Source organism: Grosmannia clavigera, assembly GCF_000143105.1.
Source record: "Grosmannia clavigera kw1407 unplaced genomic scaffold GCSC_113, whole genome shotgun sequence".
NCBI classification, from domain to species: Eukaryota; Fungi; Ascomycota; class Sordariomycetes; order Ophiostomatales; family Ophiostomataceae; genus Leptographium; species Leptographium clavigerum.
In genome coordinates this window covers 530380-554753 of record NW_014040831.1, presented here as the reverse complement: position 1 = coordinate 554753, position 24374 = coordinate 530380, and the positions used below count along the sequence as shown (strand labels likewise).

Sequence of the window (24374 nt, the reverse complement as noted above, 5' to 3'; positions counted from 1 at the left end):
AGAAATGATTACGGGACATACAGTGATACTGGAAATATTATAACAAAAAAAAGATTTTCCCTCCCCACTGACAAAAAACGTACAGCAGCGGGTATTCGCTGGTCGTCACCGACCCAACTACTAATCCGCCGATTACTGGTTTAACTAGGGGAGAGCGGACGGGATCCCGTGCTTTCCAGTATCTATGGCCGTACGTGGAGGAATGGTGAGCGGGCCGAGCTTATAACGTGTTGGGCTGCCAAGATCACAGAACGCACGGTTCCTAGTATAAGCCATAGTAGTAGGATATTAGATAGTAGACGGCGCTATTTCAATGCAAACTAGCCCTTTCACTATTGCGCCGTTGATGCTAAAAACAAGACAGAAAACAGAGACGGTTTTGTGCCAAACTAGTATGCTGCCCATATCGTCCACTCGTAAATTATGAAAGCTGGAAAAGCCCCCCTCCTCCCCAGATACAGGCTTCTGCTGTCTGCCCTCTCACATGAATGGGAGGAACGACTTCCGTTTGTTTTTCTTCTCCGTCTTGTCCATGCCACCCAGGATGTCGTCAAACGTGCTGCCCGTGTTGACAAGGGAATCGCTGCCCGTATTCACGCGCAGGTTGCCGGCCGAGGCAACGCGCCGTGCCTGTGGAGGCACCATCAGGCCGCGCTGTTGCGGCTGCTGTAGCTGCGGTAGCTGCTGAGACTGCTGGAACTGCTGTAGCGGCTCCGGGTCCAGCTGCTCTTGTTGCTGCGGCTGCTGCAGCGGAAGCATGTCGACATCGCTGATCTTGACCGGTTCCAGCGCCCAGCCGATGCTGGCGTGTCGCAGATTGGCGCGTTCCTGCAGCTCGCCATAGTTTGCGCGCTGCCGCGGCACCTGCAGCTGTATGTTGGGCAGCGGGTCGGTGCTGGTCCGGGACATCATCACCGGGCTGCCGGACCGGTCTTGGGGTGAGGTTGGCGTCGGTAGATCGAGCGGCGCGGCGAATGAGGCGGAGTATGAGGTGGTCGTGGCCGACTGCGGCTCCAAAGGCGATCCCGAGTCGATAAAGCGAGGCAAGTCCGGAACAGACATGGAGCCGGCGAGATAATAGGGCCGCGGCAGATCCGGCATGTGAAAGTCGGAGTCGGCATCGTCGTTTGCCTCGATCCTGCTGGGCGGTTCCGGCACAAAACCGGCTTCGGCTCCGGCAGCGCCAGAGTTAAATCCCTTGCCCGTTCTCGCGTCGCCAAGCCATTTCTGGGCGGCCAGCCAGCAGTGCGAGCGGTGGTACGTGGCCTCGACCGAATACAGCAGCACGTCGGCCGACAGCTCAACCAGCGGCCCGGCTCCTCCGGCGGTCTGGAACCAGGCCTTGCGAACCTCACCGGCATCCTCGACCCAGGGCGGACGGCCTTGCGACGGCTCACAGAGAAAGTACTCGACACCGTCGGTGTGGTTCAAGCCCGGAGCGTCGACCACCAGGATGGGCATGCTCTGCAGCACGACATACAGGAACAGCCAGTGACCGATGCGCATCTCGGCCAGCTCGGCGCCCGACTTGCCGCGACGGGCTTCGCGCAGCTCAAAGGCTTCAAAGGCGGCCAGGAAGGTCGACGAGTCCGGACAGTCAGCGTCGGCATTGTGCGACATGCGCAGGACTGACTGCATTTGAGCCTCCTTGATGCCACGGTCGAAGCGCGCCTGGTCTCTGGCCGACATCTCGCCGTACGTCGGCAGGACGGCAGTCATAGACGGCAGCAGTGGCGTATCGTAGGGAATGGGTGGCAGCACGGGCGGCGACGATTCGTCAAACTCGGCCAAGATCTGCCGCAGAGCCATCATCGCGTTCTCGATCTCGGGAAGCCGGGCTGCCGCCAGAGAGGCCGAGGTGGGCGTGGCCGCGGTCGAGGTCGAGGTTGAGCTCGTCGCCGTGGTCGCCGTGGTCGCCGTTGAGGCCGTGCTGGTGGCATGGCGATGGTGAAGATGTGGATGCTGGTGATGGTGGGCCGGAGCCAGGCCGCTGTCAGGTGGGACGGCAAACGTGGCCACGGCGTTGTCCTCGCTGACACGCGGCGTAAAGGACGAGCGGTCGACCAACAGATCGTAGACGGCGCAGAGATCGGTGTAGAGCGTGCGCAGGACGAGTCGGTTGAGTCCGCTCTCGCTGAAGGGATTGCGCCGACTGCTCGCTTTGGGCGGCCAGCTGCCAAAACGCGACTTGTAGTGTCGCAGCACAAACGAACGCATGTCGGCAAAGGACGTACGCCAGTTCTTGAAACGCAGTCCACGGTAGGCGTCGTTGGAGGTGGAGTTGCCGGTGCCGGAAAACAGGCTGGGAAAATCAAACTGCTCGATCCGCATGTTGACGCTGTGCTGTCGCGAGAGCAGATCGAGATGGGCTCGTTCCAGCCGCAGCCGCGTGTTGCCCGACAGCTGCTGCCACAGTGGCGACGTTCGCAGCGTCTCGCGCATCGCCGGGTATTTGCCGACGGCGTGGCAGAACGCCTCGTTGTACAGCGGCCAGAACCGCAGCTGTTCGCCCAGCACGAGCGCCTCCAGCGTCTTCTCTCGGCTGTGCCGCACGTCCATCAGACCCTCCCGCTCCAGGTAGAAGCCCAGGCACAGGTCCACGGCCTCGCCAAACGACCCGCTGCTGCCAAACGACCCGTTGCCCGCGCTGCTGCCCACTCCAAACTCAAACTCCCGCAGCAGTGCTGCCACCTGCAGCAGAACCGAGAAGGCCGTCGGCGTGCTGTGTGTAGCCACCAGAGGCTGGCCCGTGAGCAGCGCAAAGAGGTTGCGCACCGGCAGGAGCTGCTCCAGCTCGCTCGTCCGCTCGCCCGGGTTGCTGCTGACCACCGGCAGATACAGCGCCATCGCATCGCCCATGTCCGAATCGGCCGGAGATCCCGGTGACACTATCCGGTGGGCGTCGGCTGCCGAGAGCGAATCGCGTCCACTGAAGCTGCGCGCTGGCGAACGTATGCTGACTGGCGACATTGTTTCTGCCAGCGCCATGCCGATGAGCACCGGACTCTCACTGATGATCGATGCACGCACCCGGAACGACGCCTCTTTGCCGCTGTCGCGTGGCGCCAGGAAGATAAAAAGTGTGCCACCTTCGTCCCAGAGCTCAGGCACCTGTCGAGAGTCAGCATAGCTTCAATAAGAAGGAACCAAAACCAGAATCAGAACTCACCCTCTCTCTGCTCAGCAAATATTCCACGTTGTACTCGGCCGTCGAGTCGGCCGTCAGCACCCACGCCTCTGCTGGCGGCGGTGGCGGCGGTCCCTTTGAGCTTGCTCGCGACCGTGCACTGCTGATATTGACACTGAGGCTGCCAAGGCCGCCAAAGCTGCCGAGACTGCTGATGCTGCCGTTGCCGGGCAGCCAGCTGCGACGCCGAAGGGCTGCCGTCGCGAGGCTCGCATGCAGGCTGTTGGCGCTGCTACCCTCGCTGGAATGTGCTGAATGGGAACGGGGACGTCTTGCCTCCGACGATCGAAACGAGGTGTGCCGGCGTGTGGCTGAGCGCCTGACTGGGTGCCTGTTTCTGGCGGCTGCGCCGAAACGCTGCGTCCCCGCGGCTTCTCGGCTTCCGATGGAGACCGCCCGCGAGCCTGCGACTTGAACAGGTGCAGCGGCCCGGAGACCGCATTGAACCTCGGTGCCTTGTTGCGGGCCGCTTCCTCCGACAGCCCTGACATATCCCTGACTGCCCCGAGTCTTACGCAGCACTGTCGGGCCCTCTGTCTGGACAGCAGGTGGCGGCGATGGCGGCGACATAACTGGTGCAGCTGGTGCCTCTTCTGGGGGCCGGGGGGCCCGATCAGGATCGGTTCGAACGGAAGAGGTGGTGCCGGTGCCGAGCGAGTAGGCGACGGCAGGTAGTCTTCGGGGAATTTCGGTACCGCCTGTCGTTCTTCTGGTTTTTGTTCTTCCTGTTCGTCTTGTTCGTCAAATTCTCCTGGTTCTTCTTGCTCTTGCTCCTGCTGCTGCTCCGGACTGGAGTAGTAATCAAGAGGAGGAAGCTGTGGTGCCGACGACAGGGACAGGCTTCCAACTAGGTCCGACACTGAAAGGTCATCGTACTCATAGCCGGGAGGCAGCGTGGGAGAGCTGTGAGTGAGAGGAGGCGGAGGAGGAGCACTGGTGGGTGCCGGCACTGTGTCTTGTCAGCAAGGCCGCCGGCAATAGGACAGCATACGGGCCAGACTGGCCGGGTGTTGCACCGCCTTCGGAGGAAGCGGCAACAACAGGATGCCAGACACGTCTCGTGTCAGCTGCTCGTACTCACTGGGAGAAGCCATTTTAGGTCAAGCCGGCCGTTGCACGTTGCCTGTTGCGTGGCTGGTGAACGATCACGGCGTGAGGATGCAGGTGCCGGGTCAGGCCAGAACACAAAGTGCCTAGTACTCCGTATTTAACTGGACGAGCTGCTTCTGATTCGTGTTGCCGGAAGTCGCGGGGCTGTCGGTCTTTCTCCAGCGCTTTCGTTTGGTGACTGTCTCCTTTTTGCCTTCTGTGTCGTGGTATAGGACGCGCGTCTCGGGGACCACGGACTGTTCCTAGAATCTTGGACGATGGGGGGGCGACCCTTTTCAAAGCACTGGATAGTACGGAGTACTCTGTACTTCGTACGAGGTACGGGTAAAATTGCAACTTGCCGTTAGGTTTTTTGGGTCGAAACCGCTAGATCTCATACAAGACCCACTCGCCACAGAAGAGCGGGTAAGATGTTAGTGTGCAGTCGTTTGGAAGAGCGCAGAGGTGGTGGCCGTCGATGTATTCATATGCCGCGGGGCACAGGACACAATAGGGGTGCTCTGGCCCGGGGCAACAAGGTGCCTCTTGCGAATAAGACGACGGTACCATACAACCCCTAAGGCGCAGAGCAGGCCTTCCCAATCCGACCACGTCATAGAGCCCAGGTCTCGCGCAAATGGCCACCAATCTGCTCTCTCCACACTCGATCCTTTACCGGATCAAAACAGCAAGGGATCAGCTGTTTCGGGACAAAGCACCAGCGTGGCCACTAGACGCCTGGGGCTCTTGGTGAGGCTGATGACGGTCCGGCTTGCTGTAAGATTAACGGGACGGACTGCTGCCATCCTCCCTTGCCGTCGTCCACACCTCTAGATCCTCCCAGCACCGCCCGACCCGCTGCTTGTGGCCAAGCGGCCTCTGAGCGAATAAGCTTGAGCTGCAGTAGCTATTATTACTTCAAACATGCGATATCGCATGCACGTCGCCCGCTCTTTGCGGGCAGCACCCGTAGCTCGCTTACGGCGTACGAGTACTCGTAGCCGTCCATCGTCGCCGCGTCTTCGATAGGCGCTCGTGGTTGTGGCTGTGCGCAAAGCCTGAATGTGCCATTCTGCTCCGTATTCGAGAGTGTCTTTTCGTGGACCGCAATTGGGAAGTTTACGGCTCCGCTGCCAAATACGAGCAAATTACAGCTCTGGTCTACAAAGTACTCGTAAAATACGTCATTGCGCTGCTCCAGTTCTGGCAGGTTGCCAAGTGCTTGTCGATCGTGGTTTCCCAACCGTATCGTTCTAATCGTATGCACAGAGCTGCCCAAATGCACAAACGTCCGGCTGTCATAACTTCCGCTGCTTATGTAAGACGTATAATACGTTACGTGCCTACGCGTATACGAATGCAAACTGTGCAAGTACTCACTCTATAGGGTGGATTGGTGTATAAAATATTTTCGTCTCGTCTCAGCCTACTTGCCGCTGACTAATCCACGTACAGCCTCCCCTGTCCGTTCCGGGTGCGAAGGAATGACGCTTCCTTCGTCGTATGTCTCGCCTGACATGCAGATCGAGGATGTGGCACTGCTGGATGCCACGTCTGACCGCATTTTGTCGGCGCGTCTGAACAAGCATTGTGTGCAAAAAGCTGAAGCATATGCGACCTCGTCCATCAATCAATTCGCGGTCTTGCTTACACTAGTACTTAGCTTGATGCTCTTCTTGTGCTGCTTGCCCACTGCGCCGAAACAGTCTTCCACCGCAGAGGCTAAGTCTAATCCTATGGACCGACTGCTTGACACGGCAACATGAAGAGCAATGGCGTTTTTCTTGCCCGAGGGCGTCTTGCCCACGGATACGCTCAATCTGTAAAGGGTTAGCAGTCAGCACTAGGTTTCCAGTGCTTGCATTCGCTTGTTGGTCTGATCTTACAAAGCGGAACTCAGGGCGTCTGCACTTGGTGGTCCTGCCGGGAAAAGGAGCGCCAGCACTGCCGCAACGCCACCCACATACTCTGCCCAGAATGCGTCGTCTGCAAGGCCGGCAGCATCGTGACTCTTGCTGCCTCTGCCGTCGCCCAACAAATGTCGTAGTCCGTCTAGGAGCTTGGTGTCTGTTGGCGCCACGCTGCCGCCCCATCGCGCCCACAGGCTAATGGCCAACACGGCGCGTGCATGGTGTGGAAGTCCAGGTGTGGCTGGATCGCGGTGTACAGCGTCGTGAAGCGAGGCGGCGGCGTTCGAGGCGGCGTCTATACCGCCGCGCTCCCAGATGCGGGATGCTATGATTGGTAGAAGCGACAACAGCAGTTCGCTGGATGCTGCTGCAGGGAGGGCAGATCGTAGTTTATCGGCAATGGCGGTAGTGGCGGCGGATGGGCCTGCCAACAGGACCAGCGGATCGGTCTCGCGAATAGACGGCGGGAGCCGCAGCATCAAGGCGCCTTCACGGTTGCCACCGGCACAGAATGTGACAGTGCGGATGTTCAGGTGAGAGCGCGCAAGAGCGGTGATGAGCGCGTCCACGACAGTGGCGATGGCGCCAAACTGCTGGCGGCGCCGCTTGGACAAGCCGAAGATTTTGCCCTCCTCGGCGTGATTGATGTGGCGCATGCGTTGTGTCTCGCCGAAGAGAGCGCCCGACACCGTGTAGCCGGCCATGATCGGAATCGGGTACGGCTGCACAGGATCGTTGTGCATCAACATGCTGCCATAGCCACGAAAGCCGCCGCCGCAGAGGTAGACATCAATGCTGCTCGAGCCCTTGGCAGAGGCAGCTGCTGCTCGATCGGAAAACTGCTCCTGCAGACGGGCCAATGCGGCCGTCAAATCATCAGCCAAGGCAGGGGCCACAGCAGCGGTGGCCTCGGACTCGGCCTTTGCCTTGGCCTCTGGCGTCATCATCAAAGTCGCTGTCGTCGTCGTCTCCGTCGGCAGGCTCTCAACTACCAGCCGCGTCAGTCGTGCAGCCCCGTAGGGCATGCTCTGGCCAGTACGTGCTGCCATAGTCTCGTAGCCAGCGCCCAGCCGCGAGTCCACATACGATATCTGCACGCTGCCGCCGCCCAGATCCAACATGAGGCCGCCTTCGACGGACGCAAACCCGGCACGCGCACCCGCGGAGCCAAACAGCGTCTCGACCTCGGGCGCCAACACGTGGACGGTCAGGCCGGGGGCTTTGTCGCCGATGGAGTCCAGTAGTTCGGCGGCGTTGCTGGCTCGGCGCATGGCTTCGGTCGCAAATACAGCCATGTGGTCTGGGCGGACACCGAAGTCGAGGGCTATGCGCTGGAAGCGGGCAAGCGTGTTGGCAACGTCCCGAATGGTATCTTTGGGGAGACTGAGTGCTGGCTGCTGTGGACTGCCATCACTGCTAGAGGGCTGCTCTCCCTTGGCGGTCAGCGCATCGAAGAGCGAGATGCCTGCGCGCTCGCGATATACGCAGCGCAGCAGGCGCGTATAAGGCGGCGCCAGGTCAGAGATCGTGAACCGAATCCCATTGCTGCCAGACTGGTCAGCCAAGACACAAACGGGAGGGCGAGAAGGGGCACTGCTGCTTACCTGCCCATATCGACAAGTGCGTGCAGATAGCTGATGTCGTCGGGACTCCACTTTGGGAGCTTGTCCTCGAAATTATCGAGCGTGACGATATCGACGGCGGTAGGCATTGTGAAGTGAAGGGCCAATGGAAAGAAGATGTCTTGAAGATGTCAGAAGAGTCGAGTCGAGTCAAATCGAGTCGAGAAGGTAGGAACTCGTCTGAGCTCCTGCTTAATATGTACGTTGGTGGTCTGTGGTCGTTGTTGCCCGGTTGGTAAGAATGTGGAGGTGGAGGCCAGAAGGAATTGAACGAGCAGCACTCTGGCACAAGTGGCAAATGTCCCACACTGCATACACAAACTATTACACACCAACAGCAAGCTCCCAACTGCTCCCAATACCGATGCGTGTCTTTACGTATCTTACAAGGCACTGTTCCGGTTCGTCAATGTCGTTTAACCCAACCGGTCCACTTCGCTGCATAGCCTCCTTGCTGGACTGTTCCGCAAGCAAGGCGAGAAATGGGAAATAGTATCAGGCACAGAATATAGCAAACAAAAAAGGCACACCACGCACGTACGCTATTTAGAAATACAAGATGCAAGCGACTGGCCCGAGCGCGACACATCACGGCCAGATGGTCTGCTCAAAAGCGTCACCGATGCCACCGTTCCCGTAGAGGGTCGAGAAACGGTCGTGCCAGCGGATGTGGCCATCCAGATGAGAGCTGTTGGCTGGACCAGGGGTGCCAAAGGCGTGCTGGCGACGCAGGGCGAGATTCCAGGCAAAGCTCGAGCGGGCGGTGCCGGTGAAGAGGCCGGCGTGCATCATGAGCTCGTAATCGACAAGCCCAAGCTGGTCCCAGCTGAGGCTGCCCAGCAGCGAGGCGTCCATGCCCTCGACGAGGTCTTCCTTGGTGACGACGTTGATGTCGAACTCGGCGGCGCGCTTGACAAAGGCGGTTGTGTTGGCGACGGTGGCGCCGGTGCCTAGAAAGGCAACAGACATGTTGTTGTTGGTTAGGTAACTGAGCGCATCGGACGCCTGGACGGTGTACGAGGGAAAGGCGGCCTTGGTGGCGTCCTTTTCGGTGCGCAGCTCGACGGCGGCAAAGGCGTCGGCGCGGATGCCCGAGTGCAGGTCGAGGCGCAGCGCAAAGGCTGTGTGCAGGTTGAACAGGGCGGCGGCGGCCAGACGGCGCAGATCGTTTCGCACGCGCAGCAGCCGGCCAAAGTTGGCATACAGCGCAGCCGACTCGGTGGTGGCGGCCGGGAAGGCGTTCTGCGGCGTGGGCACGAGGTGCACATGATAAGGGTAGCGACGCTCACCCGGCGGGCTCTTCCGGTTGAGAAAAGTGCGGATCTGCTGACCGAGCAGCTCGGGATGGGCCAAGACGCGCGTGTTCCGGTCGTGCAGCGTCTTGAGCGTCTCGACGCCGGGCAGCTTGTAGATGTTAAGCTTGGTGGCCTCCAGCATCGAGGGCTTGTCGAAGAAGCTGTTCATCGACTCATACACGGCCATTTGTGGGCAGTACGTCGCGAGCGAGCTGTTGAGGTGGCCGAGGTCGAAGAAGTGTCCGAGAGAAACGCCCCGTCGCGGACCAACATCGCCCGGCACGATGACGGACATGTCGACGTGCGACCGGCGCACAATCCCGGGAAGCACCACGCCCGCTGAAGCTGGTCAACACATCATCGTCTATCTGGTGTCGGCAGCGGATCTCGGTCACTTACAGCCCATCTCGATGGCCGTCCGGATGCAGCTGAGGATGCCGTTCTTGACATCGGCAAGACCGCCGGGCACGGCCTCGCAAGTCAGGACGATGCCCGGCGTCCAAGTTTTGTTGTTGCAGAGCGTCTCGATGGCGGAGCCGTCGAACTCGCCATCGACCTCGAGCAGCAAAAAGTCGTCGACAAAGATGGTCTTCTCGTTGCGGTGCTGACCGAAGAGCTCTGCGAAGCGGGATTTCTCGTGAAAGGCGACCCGGATGAGGATCCAGAAGATGACCACGGCCGGCACGGCGTACCGGGCGATGTGCCAGAAGCGGGTTTTCTCGATCATGGTCGATGGCGATGAGAGTTACGACGTAGGTCTGATGACGGAAGCAGACGTCGCGTGTCCCGATGGGAAGGGAAGCGGATCGAATGACGGGTTTTGTGCTCAGAGAGGCCAAAGTATGCAATACGAGTACGGGCTCGAAACGTTTCCTTACAGCCAATCATGCGCCACAGATCATGCACCAATGCAAGGCAACAGTCACGCTAACAAGCAGTTCCAGGCCGCAAAAGCCTGATAAGAAGGCTGTGTGTGGAGTCAGGGGATGGTTTTAGGGGATTACGGAATACCTCCCCCTGAATACGAGGACAGACAGACGATCGCTGCGCGGTGGTTCAGCTTCATTCTCGGCTGCGTACCAGGCTGAAGAGCTAACCGGAGTCTAGCTAAGATGGACTTGCCGCCATCCCTAGCGACGGCGGCGGAATGCAACGCGGCGAGAGCCTAATAATAGACAGGTATCGTAGTGGTTGCTGAAACGGGTGCGTGACTTCAGACGGGCTGCCGGAGACCTATCAGAACGAGCGAGACTCAGGGGTGGTAGCCGTAGCTGTGGCCGTTTCTGTGCAGTTGATGACCTCACCGGCAGCGGCTGATCGTGCATTGTGCTGGCAGCCATCTCGCATGAGAGGGGTCGAGGAAAGGAATTGCGTACTCCTTACGAACTGAAAATGGCAGACGTTTATAATATATCTTACGAAACTGCAAGTCAGAACAGCTACCTTTGGACGCGGGATTGGTCCACTGTAAGAAGCAAGCACAGGGCCCCAAACCCCGCTGTAGTGGTGCGGGCTGTCCCCACGCTGTAATAGGTGCTCCGTACTCGCACTCCGTACGGAGCAATACCCTCTTCTGTCGGTGCCAAAGGCTGCACTGTTTTATCGACTAGACGGATTGGGCCATGCGCAAGTCGAATGGCATGCAAACAACGCGCTGATGCACGGCTGCCTGGAATGTCGGGCAGAGAGCCACACACGTCGCCACGGCTTGTTTTGGTGGGTCCGTGGCGCATGAACGCGAGCGTGACGCGAAAAAACGCGACGTTTGATTTTCTCTCTTTCCGACCTGGGATCACATCCTCTCCCTGGCACGAAATCCCGGTCTCGAGGGCAAAAACGACACAAAGCTGGCCGGACAGCAGGGCTTGACGGTCCTCGATGAATTGGATGACAGAGAGAAATGGCCTGGACAAAAAGACAGAATCACAGTTGCCGGACCCCATCTCGTGTTCCTACAGTCTTACTATTGTCTTTGGCTGCATGCACTTTTCTTTGTTTCTTGTTTCTTGTTTCCTGTTTTCTTTTTTTTTCGCCTCTCCCTCTTGCCCCCCTCTCTCCTGTACGAGTACTCCGTACTCCGTACCTCTGCTCCCATATGTATCTTGCAAGTATTGCTCTTTACCGCCAGTTCCAAGAGATACCCCCCTCCCTAGACAAGCCTATACCGCATACGCCATCCCCTCGACTAGCTGACCCTCTAATTTCTTCTTTGGTCGCGCCGGTCTCTTCGCTTCGCTGTCCCTGGTCTTGGTGCATCCGCCCACAGGAGCCCGTTGCTTCCAGCGTCAGCTCGACGGCAGTATTGTCGCAAACCTCGTCACCGCCCCGCGCGGTCGCAAAGAAGAAAGCAGAGAGCATCGGACCAAGATCGAAGGCGGTTCTTCATCGGCTGCTGCAACGGCTGTGCGAGTCGACCGGTGCGAGCACGACGAGTACGAGTACTCGTACCTATCTGACCGATCCACATCCACCGCAGTCCTGACTCGCACGACCTGACTGATCGACTGTTCTTGCGAACCGTCGCGGCCGTCGTTCTGGCCGTCTGGCTCCATTGGCTGTCGGCTTGCTGCGTCTGCGTGCTGATCCACCCGCCTGCTGCTTCTCCAGATAATAGTACCAAGTACGGAGTAGGTATCCAGCGGCCGTGCGGTGCATACATTGTACTCCGTACCCCTCCTCGTCTGTCTACCCTCACCTCTTCGGCATCTTGCCTCCCTTTCCTCTTTTCCCAACACTGCACAGACGCGTTGCTTCTGTTCGACCGGAGAGCATTGCATATGCACACGGCCACACGTCTTTGTGTGCTCTCGAGACTGCTGGCTGCAAGGTACGGATCACAGCAAAGACGGGACATTCGAGTGCCGTCGAGGATCCATCCATATCAGCAAACATAAGATACATAGCAGCCAGCTCAGAGCATCCGCTGGACGGATCCATCAGCAGCGACCAGGATCCGACGCCACAAAGAAGGACTGACAGCGAATGACAGCGCCCGAATTCGGCTCTGCGCGCGCTTTGGGCTTCAGCAACTGGCCCCCCCCCGCCGTAGCATCGCTGTAACACCACCCGACCAGTCCTGCTGCATCGACCTGCCTGCGCCCAGCCGCTGTGCACCTCCAACCAGAACGCGCCTCTGGGGACCACCAGACCGTCCACACACACCACACACGCCCCCCCTCCCCTCCCCAAGAAGACCCAGAGGACCCAGAGGACCCAGAAGTCCCGGAAGACCCCTGCTATCGTCTCCTGTGCGCTCCCAATCTTTCGCATCCCTTTAACAGCAGCGACCCTCTCCTCTCCCTCTTGTCGCTCGTCTCTCTCCGCCTTCACCCTACCTTCGTCCCGCGATCCGTCTCCTTTCGTCGCCCTCTTCGTCCCCCTCCCATTGCGACCGTGTTCGCTTTGGTCCGCTGTCGATTCTGGACTGCCGCTCCACTTGCGCAGTGGTCTTCGTGTTTGGATAGCCCCATATGACGACGCGACGGACCCTCTGACGCCCTCGACCAAGATAACAACCCGTACGAACGGTTTTCTTTTCTTTTTCCTCCTGTGTTTACACCGAACTTGCGACCGAATTTCTGTCGAAAACCTCTCGAACCTTCTTCTCCTCACTGAACACGTCTCGCACTGCTGTTCGCTTCTTCTCTTGTATTCACCAAGCGTCCACAAAGTGGTCGTCGATCTGAGTCCCAACCACCGCATTTTCCCCGTTCAGCCTACTATTAGCGCACCTCTATCGCACTCTGCGCTATCCCCCGCCGCCTACTTTTTGCGCCGTTTCGCGTGGCGCATCCCTTTGCACCCCATCCAGGCCCGCCCTTTATACTGGCGCCGACAACAACAACAACAAGACAATCCTATTTCCCGTGCCCTTTCGCCAACCTCCCTGAGACCAATTTCCCACGATTGGACGTCGTCCTACAGACTGCAGACACCATGTCGACTCCGGTTCCAGGCCTGTCGGCAGGCTTTTTTGCCGGACCAAGAACACCAGAGCCGACGAGCTTTGCGGCCACAGACGCTGAAGTGCGTCCTCCCTCACCTCCGCGGCCGCGTCTTCGCCTGAAGAGGCGCCCGGTTCCACAGCTGCTGGCTCCGACGCAGAACTTTTTGGCGTCTGTCGCAGCGGCTGAGGGATCGCTTGCCGATGTGCCCATCCCCAGCATTGAAGAGCCCGACGCGCCGGGTTTCGTTCCGGGGCAGCTGTTTGGTCTGTCACAGAGTCGTCTGGTCGAGCAGCAGGCATGCTTGGGTCCCGAGGATGACGGGACCTTTCTTAGCGTCCGCGGTCGCAGCCGGTTCTCGCCACCAAAGACGCCGGTGCCTGGACCTCTGCCGTCGCTCTCGCCGTCGCGGTATCCCAACTGGTCGATCGACTCGGTTTTGAGCAGTTCGGCCGAGTCAAGCCCAGAGCGCGATTGCGGGTCCAGCCGTCCGTCGACGGCGCGGTCTACGCAGACGAGCTCGTCGTCGCTCTTTAGCCGCTTTTCGCAGCTGTCCGACGAGGACAACTGCGTTCTTATCAGCCCGGCCGAAGAGAGCTTTGCGCAGTACAAGTCAGGCCCTGCGCGGCCGGGCAACGAGCTCCGGAGAGACGCACTGCTTGGCCGAAGTGCCGCCGTGGATAGACAGAACGCGGCAGCGTCGCGACGACGGACACAGACGCTGAGAAAGGCGCCGTGGACACGAGCAATGAGCTCCCATCTCTGGGCGACGTACATGCTGTACCTGCAGGACCCCAAGGTCACACCGTTTCACGTCGGCAAGAGCTGTGTGCCACCGCACGGCGTGTGCACGCGGGTGGCGCGCGAGGCCAAACGGAGCTGGAAGGGTACCAGAACCAGAGTGGCCGAGAAGAGCGGCAGCAGCACGCCGACAGCAGGCGGCAGCTCTGCAGCAGGCAAGGTCTTTATGGAATGGCCGCACACCAACGCGGCGACACGAGCGCATCTCCGGGAGCTGTGTCGGCTTAAGGCGTCGACACCTGGCGGAGGCGCCCGCGATTTGCAGTACATGGCGCGCACTCCGACACCGTTTCAGTCCACAACGGCGACGACGGTGACGACAGCAACAACGGCAGCGACGGCAGCGGCGCGGACGCGGAACCTGTGTTCAGGCCAGCCGTCGACGCTGTCGTCGTTTGCGACACGTGACATGGCCGTGTCTCTGGCCGTCAGTACGTGCGATACCATGCAGCCACAGGCGCCGATGGCCCGGTTGACACGGTCGACACGGTCGATCTCGGATGCGGCAGTGTCGGGGGCGGTGCACTCGCTGGCAGGTCGGCTCAGCTCGGTGATGGCGGCCGAGGAGCCTTCGTTTGCCGAGCGAAGACGACTGGGCTCGCCGTTTGGGGCACGCAGCTATGGGCCGAGTTCGTCCAGCTCGTCCAGCTCGCTGGCTGCAGTGCTGGGCCTGTCGACGTCGGCGCCGCGCCAGCACGCACACACGATCGGCTCTCGTCGCTCGCTGCAGTCGCCGGTGCGTCTCAACCGGACGAGCATCAGCACCGGCAACAGCACCAGCAACAGCACCAGCACCAGCAACAGCACCAGCACCAGCATTAGCACCAGCACCGCCAGCAGCACCAGCACCAGCAGCGCCCAAAAGCGACGGTCTCACCAGCTGGCTCGAGAGTCGCGCAAGCGGCCTAGCCTGGACTCTGATTTTTTCACGGAGCCGTTTGACTACCACGACGGGACGACGACGACGACGGTCTCGGACAGCGAGATGGACGTTGGCCCAACCAGCGGCTCGACGCGTTCCCGGGGAGTGATGTTTGTGCCCCGAACCATGACCGCGTCGTCGTCGGCCTCTCTGACCACATCCACATCTGCGCCCCAGCTGACGACGGCGACATCGATGCCGGTGCCGGTGCCGCAGTTTCTGCGCGATCTGGCCGACGAAGCGCCGCTGTATCCGCCTGCTCGGCTGGGCTCGCCCTTTTCGGTCGGCGGCCATGCCCATGGGAATGCGAATGTGAATGCGAATGCAATTGCCAGCTTCAGCTTCCCGAATCGGCTCTCGCAGCCGGCCGACTATGAGGCAGCACCGGCCAGCCGGCCGTTTGCCACAGCGCAGCGGCTCAACCAGTCCAAGGCAGTGCCAGCTCGCGCCAATCTTGCGTCGCGCATGACCTATCTGGACCAGCGGCTGCGAGAGCTGAACAGCCGGCGGGAAAGCCGACGAGAGAGCCGACAGGAGGGCCGACTGGAACGCCGATCAGAATCTCCTCTGTAGAGGCTCTGTAGAGGGGCGTCTGTTTTCTTGTCTCTCTCTCTTCTTCCTCCCCTCTGTTTCCTCTCCTCTCCTCTCTCTCCCTATATCCCAGACGTATATACGGCATACGCAAAGGACAAGCCTCCTTTCAGGCAGACAGTTCTCACGGACCAGCTGCCTCACTCTTTTCTGAGCATTTCCTTTTTCCGCGCAGATGCAACAATGTTTCTGGACTATTTACGACCGGATATTCTGATACGAGAATTTATGACCACACGACTACGACATGACGACCAGGCCTAGACGACCATGCTGGGATGCTTCTTGCTTTGTCTTTTCTCTTTCTCTTTTTCTGCTTTCTTTTCTTCGGGTTGGAAGCGCCAGGCTTGGCCCGCCTTCCATTCCCTTGGCATACAGAACATAAAAAAGCACCTTGTCTCCGGTTGGATTTCCTTTTTATTTTGTCATCACATGATTAGGGCGATGGAGTTTGCACATTTACAAAACATCAGCCTCGCGGGACAAGCCCCAGGGTCGCATCTGGGCCTTGTTTTCTACATTCGCTTTGCTCTTGTCGGCGGCATCTCTGCAGTTTGCTCTTAGTTAGCTATTACTTCCAGCATTTAGTTTATTACTGAGTATTCTTGCCATAACAGTATGTAATACAGTGTCGTACTGTACCACCCTAACGAGTGCACGTGGCCAATGAGAAGCTTGGGACTCCGGCCAGCTGTTTCAGGCGTGGCGCAGTCGAAGAAACAGTGCAGGAAGGAACAACAGACGAGACTGTTCGTGCGCCTGCCCTCGTCTCTCCGGCTTCCGTTTTGTCGCCTGTCTTTTGTCGTTCCGTCTTTCTGCCTCTCTTCCCAGACGATGCAGTTGCCCGTGAGGCGGCTGGCCCTGCTGGCCATTGTGCTGGCGATGCTGGCGAGCGTGCCGGGCGCGACGGCGTCGGTGGGCGACCGGCTGCCCGAGTTTCGCGAATGCGTCGAGGTGAGCAGTCTGGGAGTCGTGTCTGCGGGCTTGTCTGACGATTCCAGGTGTGCAGAAAGGAAAACTGCGGTTCCGGCAAGGCGGCGACGCCGATTCGTGAGTCTTGTGGTGTCGGCTCCTTCTGCTCGTTCGTTCCCTCGCTCGACCAATCTGACCTCTGACCCTCAGCCCTCCATCTCCGTCTCCTCCTCTGGGACTGTGCGGCCGAGTGTGATCAGACCTGCCAGCGCATCGTCACGGCGCATCGTCTGGCTGCCGGCCAGTCCGTCGAGCAGTTCCACGGCAAGTGGCCCTTCCGGCGGCTGTTCGGCGTCCAGGAACCGGCTTCGGTGGCCTTCTCGCTCGGCAACCTTTGGGCGCACGTGACCGGAGTCCGCCGGCTGCGCCAGACGCTTCCGGCCAGCTACCCGCTGCTGCCTTTTTACCTCGGCTTCGGACTTGTCGGCTCGGTCTCGTGGGTCTTTAGCAGCCTCTTCCACACCCGCGACTTCGTCCTGACCGAACGGCTCGACTACTTTGCTGCTGGCGCCTCCGTCATGTACGGGCTCTACTACACGCCCGTCCGGCTTTTCCGCCTCGACCGCTTCGATCGCCTCGACGGCATCGGCAGCTCAGCCAGCAGCCCCAACACTAGCCGTCGCGATCTCTCTCGTCGTCATAATCGACCGCCTGCTCCTTGTCCCCTCGTCCTCCTCGTCTGGACCGCCCTCTGTGTCGCCCTCTACGTCGCTCATGTCGCCTATCTCACCCTCGTCCGCTGGGACTATGGCTACAACATGGCCGCCAACGTTGCCTGCGGCATTGTCCAGAATGCTCTCTGGTCCTGGCATTCGTGGCGACAGTGGCGTCTCACTCGTCGCTTCTGGACCGTTTGGCCCGGTCTCGCTGTCGCCTGGCTCACCCTCGCCATGAGTCTTGAGCTGTTTGACTTTCCGCCCGCCTTTGGCATCTTCGATGCCCACTCGCTCTGGCATCTCGGCACCATCGGTCCCACTGTCATCTGGTATAAGTAAGTCATCTGCTCGTTCTTCTGTCCTTCTCTCCGTCTTCTCTTCCCTGACTCCCCCAGCTTCCTCGCCAAAGACGCCCTCGACGACCTTTCCGGCAAGGAGAAGGCCGAAGACTAGACCCGACGACCCAAACCATCTCACAAAACATGCCGCACAACAATCTTGACTCTTGGACACAATCTTGGAAACACTACCTCACTTATCCATACATAGTAATACCTACATCACGTGACCATTCCTTACACTGCATCAGTCGATCCCAATGTGTCGAGGGCCTTCTGCCTCGTGGATCCGCTGCAGCCGTTCGAGCGTGCGTTGTCGGCTGGCCCGTGTCTGTCGCAGCGCCTCCTTCTCCTTGTCCGTGTAGCCGCTCAGCTTCCGTCGCGTCGGCGTGCCTCCAGCTCCCGGCGATGCGAACAGCGCCCGTTGCGTACTGCCGGGCGTCGAGAAGATGCCCGAGCCGCGTTTCGACTGTTTCTGTGGCGTCGAAAAGGGCGAATGCGCATGCACATGTGAATTCGACTGCCCGTTGGTCCGTCCGTTGCGTCCGTTCAGCCCCAGCTTGCGCATTTGTGCTTCCAACACGTCAATGTCGCCGCTGCGTTTCTCTGCCATCGCCGTCATCTTGGCAATCGTTCGCATCACCGCATCAACTGTCGGCAGTGCCGGTACCACGCCACCTCCTCCCTCTCCCACTCCTCCTCCGTTGGCTGCCAGCGAGCTCATTCGCGTCCGCAGCATCACCAACTGCTGCTCGGCCTCCACCAGCTGTCCCATCAGCTTCGTAAATGCCCGTCGCAGCTCGTTCTGCTGCACGTCTTGCTCTGCTGTCAGCGGCAGTGTTCTTGCTGCTGCCGCCTGGTCTTGGCTGACCTGCAGCTGCACCACCCGCGCCAGATCCTCGTGCATCACTCGCAGCTGTCCGGCCTCCTTCAGCAGCGCCTCTGCTGCCGCCTGCAGCGCCTCCTCGCCCTTTACCCGTGACTGTCGCAGCTTCGTCGGCAGTTCCCGGCTCACAATCGTTCCCAGATCGTCCACATCGCACAGCACCCAGCCTTCCGGCTCGTCCAGGTCCTCTTCTGTCTTGTGGCCCCCGATCGAGTTGCCGCGCAGGAACGCGTCAATGTTGCGGCTGTTGACCCGGAGCACGAGCACCATCCGGTTGATATCCCGGTACACCGCCTCCGTCTGTGCTGCCACAGAGTCGCCTCCGCCAATGTCAGAGTCCAGAATGTACACGCATTCCGCCAGCTGCAACGTCGGCTCCAATGCCTGCTCCAGCTCTCGGTCCATCGCCTCGTAGCTGTCTTCCGGCGTGAGCGCCTTGGCCGATTCTGCTGCCCGGTGTGCGTCTGCTTTCCGCTGCTCCTCGAGGTTCGGATCTCGTGCCACCCGTCGGCTGCCAAACATCCCGCTGCCAGCAAATCCCTGACTTGCCTGTCCTCCGCCTGTCTGTCGCGACGTGTCCCGCAGTAACTGCGACGCTGTCCCTGGTGCACTGAATGACCGCTGCGGGTCGTCGCGGAACAGCCGCCCGGTCGGTAGCCCGCTCTGCGGCTTGGCCGTTGGCCGCTGTGGGCTGGGAGATCGTGGGCTGACCTCCTGTGCTCGTGGTGGCCGCAGTGCCGGCGCCTCCCGGTCGCCAAAGATCTGTGACCGTGGCATGTCGATGTGCGAAAACGTCGAGTTCGCGCTGGTGTCTCGGCCCGTCGATGTAAAGGACCCGTGGGTCGCTTGGCTCGGCGTCTTGACCAGCTCGTTCATCCTCGGGCTCACGTCTTTCCCAATGTCCGTCCCGCTTCCTTCGTCATCCTCTACTTCGTCATCGTCTTCTACCTTTTCCTCCTCGCCAGCTGCACTTTGCTCCTCGGCCTCCCCTTCTTCCGACTGCTCCTCCTCTTCCGACCCGTCCGTCGTCGGCGATAGCGGTGGCTTCGGCAAGTTCGCAAACGGATTCCGGAGGCTGGAGTCGTTGCTAGGAGGGGGGTTGGATGAAAAGATCGATGACCCAGACGACTTCACCGGTGCTTTCATCGAGCTGAACGGGTTCGCTAACGGTGTTGCTGGCACTGCGTCTGCCTTGGCAGCGCCACTGCTCTTGGATGTCCGAAACAAAGAGTCCGGCGGCAATGGTGCCTCCTCGGGCAAGCTGGTCGCCTCGGCCGCTGCCTCCGAATCCGACTTTTTCGGCTTTGCAAACGGGTCAGGTGGTAGAGGTGGCTCTGCCCCTGGCTTGCCAAACAAACCAGGGGCCTGTCGGGCTTCTGCCGCTGCCTTCTTTGGCTTGGAAAAGGGGTCCGGCGGCAACGGGGCGTCGTCTTCTGCAGCTTTGTTAGACGTGTCGGAGGAGGACGAGGTGTCGCCAACGGTGAATGCGGCCTTACTGGTGCCATCCGGTGGTAGGGGGAGGCTCTGCTCCTGCGGCTGCTTTGCTTTGGGTGTTGCCTCGTTATCCGCCGCATCGGCCGCCGTGCTATCGTCCGCTTTTGCACCGCCCGGCGTTCCAAAAAGCCCACCCGGTCGGGAGAACAACCCTGCCTTTGGTGTGGTGCCGGCAGCATTGCCGAAAAGCGTCGTTGACGGCGTGCTTGTGCTTGCCGGTGGACTGAAGAACCGATTCGGGGCCGGTGTTGTTGTCGGTGTTGTTGACTCAAAGTAGCTGGGCGCCGGTTTTGCAGGCGATGAAGCCTCGGCAGCTGCCGGTGGCGCTGCTACGTCCATGTCTTCATCTTTAGTGTTCTCTGCTGTCACAGGTGTGCTGCTTGCCTGTGTCAACGACAATCCGAAACCGCTACCAAACAGGCTTCCTGCCTTGGCCGGTGTGGTCTCGTTTGCATTCGCCGTTACGGGATCCGCTTTGAAGGTCGTTCCCAAGACGAACGGTGACGAGCCGAACACAGACGACCCGGTGGCCTTGGTTGCTGGTGGGGGGAAAGCAGTGGTGCTGCTTGCGCCAGCAGGCGCCCCAAATGATGTCGTAGACCCGAACGGCTTCGTCTCGGACCGAGACCCAAAGACGCTGCCGCCGCCCGAGGTGCCTGATGCCAGAGACGCGAAGCCGCTCTGTCCCGTGCTCTTAAAAGACGAGAACGGACTGCTGTTCGCGGCCCCTCCGCTAGAGGCAGCAATGCTTGTGAAAGGCGATGCCGTCTTGTTGGCGAAGGCCGAAAAGCCTCCGCCGGAAGGCGCAGTAGGCGTGGCTGAGCTGGACCCAAAGGCGGACTGCCCAAAGGCGGGCGACGCCGGTGTCTTTGCGCTAGACCCCCAGACTGACGCTTTGGTTCCCAGACCACCGGACGCACCAAAGGCCGTTCCGCTGCCAATGGTTGACGGCGCCCCAAACGCCGGGGCTCGAGCTGGCGAGCTGGTGGAGGCAGACGCGGCCTTGGCCTGACCCCATGGCGAAGAGCTGGCCCCGAGGCCGACGCTGGTACCAAAAGCAGGCGCCGGAGCCGGAGTGGTAGTCTGTGTGAGGGCAGCGCTGCCAAAGGGCGTTGCTGGCTTCGGGGCTGAGAACGCAGATGCTGGTGCGGCGGCTGCACCGTCTTCAACAGCTACCAATCCAGGGAACGTTGTGCCCTGCCGGATAGAGTCGTTGTACACAACCCACCATGTCACCAGGACGCCTTCGTTGTTCAAGACCCAAAGGCTCGGAAGCGGTCCAGGGGACTCCTCAATCTCGTCCGTCGGAATCGGCTTGTGGACTTTATCTTTGCTGGACAGGTCCAGGGCCACACCCACTGGAAATGTGTCGTTGTAGTCTGCTGACATTGGCAGCTGGGCACGCCGCGAGTCGTCGGCCAGCTCTGTCGTCGTAAAGACGTTGGTGATCTTGTCTGCGGCCACATTACTGGCCAGGGGAGCCTTGGACCGCGTCAGAAGCCCAATGTTTTCCACTGCCGTTGATGCCACCAACAATAAGTCCTGCAGGTTAGGAGGGAAGTCGCGCAGTCGAAGTATAGAATGGTGCGGTGCTTTGTCGCCAAACGGCTCCACCGGATCGTTGAGCTTCTGGTACACGAGCTCGTGACCGGCTCCCGCCTTGGTGTTCCGCGTGATGATGTGGTATTCCGACGGCTGTCCCCCTGCCGTCGGGTTGTGGATGACGAGAAAGACGTCGTTCTCCAGCCAGGAAATCGAGGCAGCTGCTGCCGGTCAGTGTGATCCTTGGAGAAAGACAGAGAGAACGTCCTCACCGTAGTAGTCGCCAAGCTTGGGCGGCTTGGGGATGTGTGCCTTCTCCTGCCCGTCGGGCGTCATCTGGTAGACGGAGCCGTCGGCACAGCCGGCGACGAGCTGCTTGCCCTTGCTGCTCCAGGCCACACAGCTCACCTGCGAGCGCAGGACGGGCTGGCCGGCAAGGCCGCTGCGAAGCGAGCGCTGCTTCAGGTCGGCCATGAGCAGGTTGCCCTTGACCGTGACGAGCGCGCACAGCTCGGCCCTGTCGGCCATGGGGTTGGGCACCAGCGACCGCACCGTCTCGCCGCTGGTGGACAGCTCAAAGGCCGACTGTGTTGTGCTGCCCTGGGCCAGCGCCTGCACGTCGTAGACGGCCAGACCACCGCCTGTCTCGGCCGAGAGGACCAGAAAGGACTCGTCGGCGGTGAAGGCCAGCTGCGAGACGCGCAGCTGCATCGGGATCGTCACCTGCGGCGTGAACGGCCGGATATCGCCGTCGCTGTCACCGCTGCCCTCGGCCGAGAGCGCTTTCCGTACCGAGTCGGTCGTGGCAATACGGACGGCATCGGGACCGGCTGCTGCAACGAGGCCCTTGTGCGAGGCCACGCTGATGAGGGAGGCGGTCGGGAGAGGCGGCTCGCTCCATTTCGAGACCAGCTGCAGCTTTGTGTCGCCGGCAACGCTGAGAAATCCAACGCCCTGAAGGCCCTCACATTAGTCGCCATCGCTACAAGTCGGGAAAGCTATCTGCACTCGTGGTAGCATCGCGTGTTCACATACCTCCGTCTGGATCAGCTCAAGATCAGACCCCTGGCTCATTTGGACGCCACTCCCGCCGGCTGCAGACGCCCCTGCACCGGCAGCTCCTCCGAGGCTACCAAAGCTGAAGGCCATTCTTTTGCTTCTTTGGATGCAGTCTTTCGGTCGTCTGGAGGATGGTGCGACTGACGGGAGAGCTCAATGTTGTGCAGTCCTGTCAACGGGTGTGTTGCCCTCGGCATGTGCTCTAGACCAATGTTTTGTGCTGCAGGGTGAAAAGATGAGAGATAGATGGAAATGGGAGGCCCTTTCACTATCTCCAGGCAGACTGTCGAGGCGTTTGGACTTCTTCGAGGGAGCTCGCCGTTGCTTTAATGACCCTCTTATTTTGTTTGTCAGGTCGTCACTGCCGTTTTTTTTATGGGAACGCGATTCCGCGACGTAGTGAAGGCTGCCAAACGCCACGCTAGGGTGGTTCTAAAATGCATCACGTGATCCAAGCTTCAGTTGCGGGTCCCACCATCGACGACCAATCACAACGGCTCATTCTCCTGGCAAAGGGCGCGCGTTTAGCTGTTGGCTTCTTGGAAGGCAGCTTTTGAGCCTCGTCAGCACCAGCGACGCCATCTCGTGCTTCAACACCACACAACACCGCCTTCTTCGCCTCAGCCTCGACGCTTGCATCCCGGAACGCCTGCACAGACAGATCGGAAAAAAGAGCAATTAGGTCTTTCGGAGCTGCTCCCACACCAGGGTCGAACAATCGTCTCTGCTTTCCATCGGCTGCACCAACTGCTATCAGGCAGGTCTATCTATCAGGCACTCAACGCCCATCTTCTCTCCTCTTTCCGACTCGACACCCTCACCAATCGCCATGCCGGGCTTCGATTTCTCCAACTACAACCGGAATGCGGCGCTGCATGCCCGCGGTGTCCCGCTGCCCAAGGCAACCAGCACCGGTACCACCATCGTTGGGTGCATCTTCGACGGAGGCGTTGTGGTAGGTCTTAACTCATGGTACGGCTTGCATGTCTGTCCACTGATGCCAGCAACCGGCTAGATCGCCGCTGATACCCGTGCCACGTCCGGCCCCATCGTGGCCGACAAGAACTGCGAAAAGCTTCACTACATCTCTCCTCAGATTTGGTGCGCTGGTGCTGGTACGGCTGCCGATACAGAGTTCACCACGGCCATCATCTCCTCCCAGCTGGAGCTGCACTCCCTGTCGACCGGTCGCAAACCCCGCGTCGTCACTTGCATGACCCTGCTCAAGCAGCACCTGTTTCGGTATCAGGGCCACATCGGCGCATACCTGGTCGTGGCAGGCGTCGACCCCACCGGCACCCACCTCTTTACGGTGCACGCCCACGGCAGCACGGACAAGCTGCCATACGTGACCATGGGCTCTGGTTCCCTCGCGGCCATGTCGGTGTTCGAGACCAAGTGGAAACCCGAGGCGTTGACCCGCGACGAGGCCGTGAAGCTGTGCAGCGAGGCCATCCAGGCAGGTATCTTCAACGACTTAGGATCCGGTAGCAATGTGGACGTTTGCGTCATTACGAGCGAAAAGACTACGTTGATGCGGAACTACATCAAGCCCAACGAGCGGGTGGCCAAGCTGCGCAGCTACAAGTTCCCCAAGGGTACCACCGCCGTGCTCAACGAGAAGATTGTCATTCGCAAGGAGGACCTCGGCAACTTCATCACAGTCCACGACGTGCCGGTGGAGGAGGAAGCTGAGGCGGGGAAGATGGAGGTCGATCCATGAAGGAAGCGCTGGCAAACCCAGGCCAGATGAATGGGCTAGATACATGAAGAAGGGGCCGGATGGTCCGTCAAATGCAACGGGTTTATGTCCTGCAGGGTGCCTCCTTGAATGTATAGCTCTACGTATATCCCAGAGCCGATGAAAGCTTGTCACACATCATGTAAGCTTCCGGCAAATGTGATCTCTCTTCAGAGATGCTTCGGTGATTTGTGTTTGGTAAATGGTAGCAGTAACGACAATGGTATAATTTACATTCATAGCAAACTGCCACCCATGATGTCTCCTTCACAAGTACAGTGAAGCTCAGAGGCCCGCCTCGCTTGCCGAGAAATCAAACGAATTC

General features: G+C 59.9%; 7 protein-coding genes across 7 annotated transcripts; 3 read left to right on the top strand and 4 right to left on the bottom strand.

Moving 5' to 3' along the window:
- Positions 1-480: 480 nt before the first annotated feature.
- Positions 481-4281, bottom strand: CMQ_3305 (uncharacterized protein; the record flags this gene model as incomplete). The annotated part of the gene is made up of 4 exons (XM_014319243.1): positions 481-3111; positions 3170-3273; positions 3480-4136; positions 4188-4281. The coding sequence occupies 4 exons, from the start codon at positions 4279-4281 to the stop codon at positions 481-483; spliced, it is 3486 nt and encodes a 1161-aa protein (XP_014174718.1).
- A 725-nt stretch (positions 4282-5006) lies between these two features.
- Positions 5007-7897, bottom strand: CMQ_3631 (retrograde regulation protein 2; the record flags this gene model as incomplete). The annotated part of the gene is made up of 5 exons (XM_014319569.1): positions 5007-5183; positions 5259-5321; positions 5928-6096; positions 6163-7731; positions 7791-7897. The coding sequence occupies 5 exons, from the start codon at positions 7895-7897 to the stop codon at positions 5007-5009; spliced, it is 2085 nt and encodes a 694-aa protein (XP_014175044.1).
- A 499-nt stretch (positions 7898-8396) lies between these two features.
- On the bottom strand, positions 8397-9830 carry CMQ_3717 (uncharacterized protein; the record flags this gene model as incomplete). Its single annotated transcript, XM_014319655.1, has 2 exons — positions 8397-9448; positions 9503-9830. The coding sequence occupies 2 exons, from the start codon at positions 9828-9830 to the stop codon at positions 8397-8399; spliced, it is 1380 nt and encodes a 459-aa protein (XP_014175130.1).
- A 3209-nt stretch (positions 9831-13039) lies between these two features.
- On the top strand, positions 13040-15343 carry CMQ_4228 (uncharacterized protein; the record flags this gene model as incomplete). The annotated part of the gene is made up of 1 exon (XM_014320166.1): positions 13040-15343. One exon carries the CDS (start codon positions 13040-13042, stop codon positions 15341-15343), a length of 2304 nt encoding a protein of 767 aa, XP_014175641.1.
- Positions 15344-16195: 852 nt separating this feature from the next.
- CMQ_3815 (Mn2+ homeostasis protein) lies at positions 16196-17442 on the top strand (the record flags this gene model as incomplete). Its single annotated transcript, XM_014319753.1, has 4 exons — positions 16196-16315; positions 16363-16411; positions 16484-17324; positions 17385-17442. The coding sequence occupies 4 exons, from the start codon at positions 16196-16198 to the stop codon at positions 17440-17442; spliced, it is 1068 nt and encodes a 355-aa protein (XP_014175228.1).
- A 132-nt stretch (positions 17443-17574) lies between these two features.
- CMQ_3559 (nuclear pore complex subunit) lies at positions 17575-22398 on the bottom strand (the record flags this gene model as incomplete). The annotated part of the gene is made up of 3 exons (XM_014319497.1): positions 17575-21470; positions 21522-22203; positions 22285-22398. The coding sequence occupies 3 exons, from the start codon at positions 22396-22398 to the stop codon at positions 17575-17577; spliced, it is 4692 nt and encodes a 1563-aa protein (XP_014174972.1).
- A 739-nt stretch (positions 22399-23137) lies between these two features.
- On the top strand, positions 23138-24031 carry CMQ_4187 (proteasome component; the record flags this gene model as incomplete). Its single annotated transcript, XM_014320125.1, has 2 exons — positions 23138-23263; positions 23324-24031. 2 exons carry the CDS (start codon positions 23138-23140, stop codon positions 24029-24031), a joined length of 834 nt encoding a protein of 277 aa, XP_014175600.1.
- Positions 24032-24374: the final 343 nt, after the last annotated feature.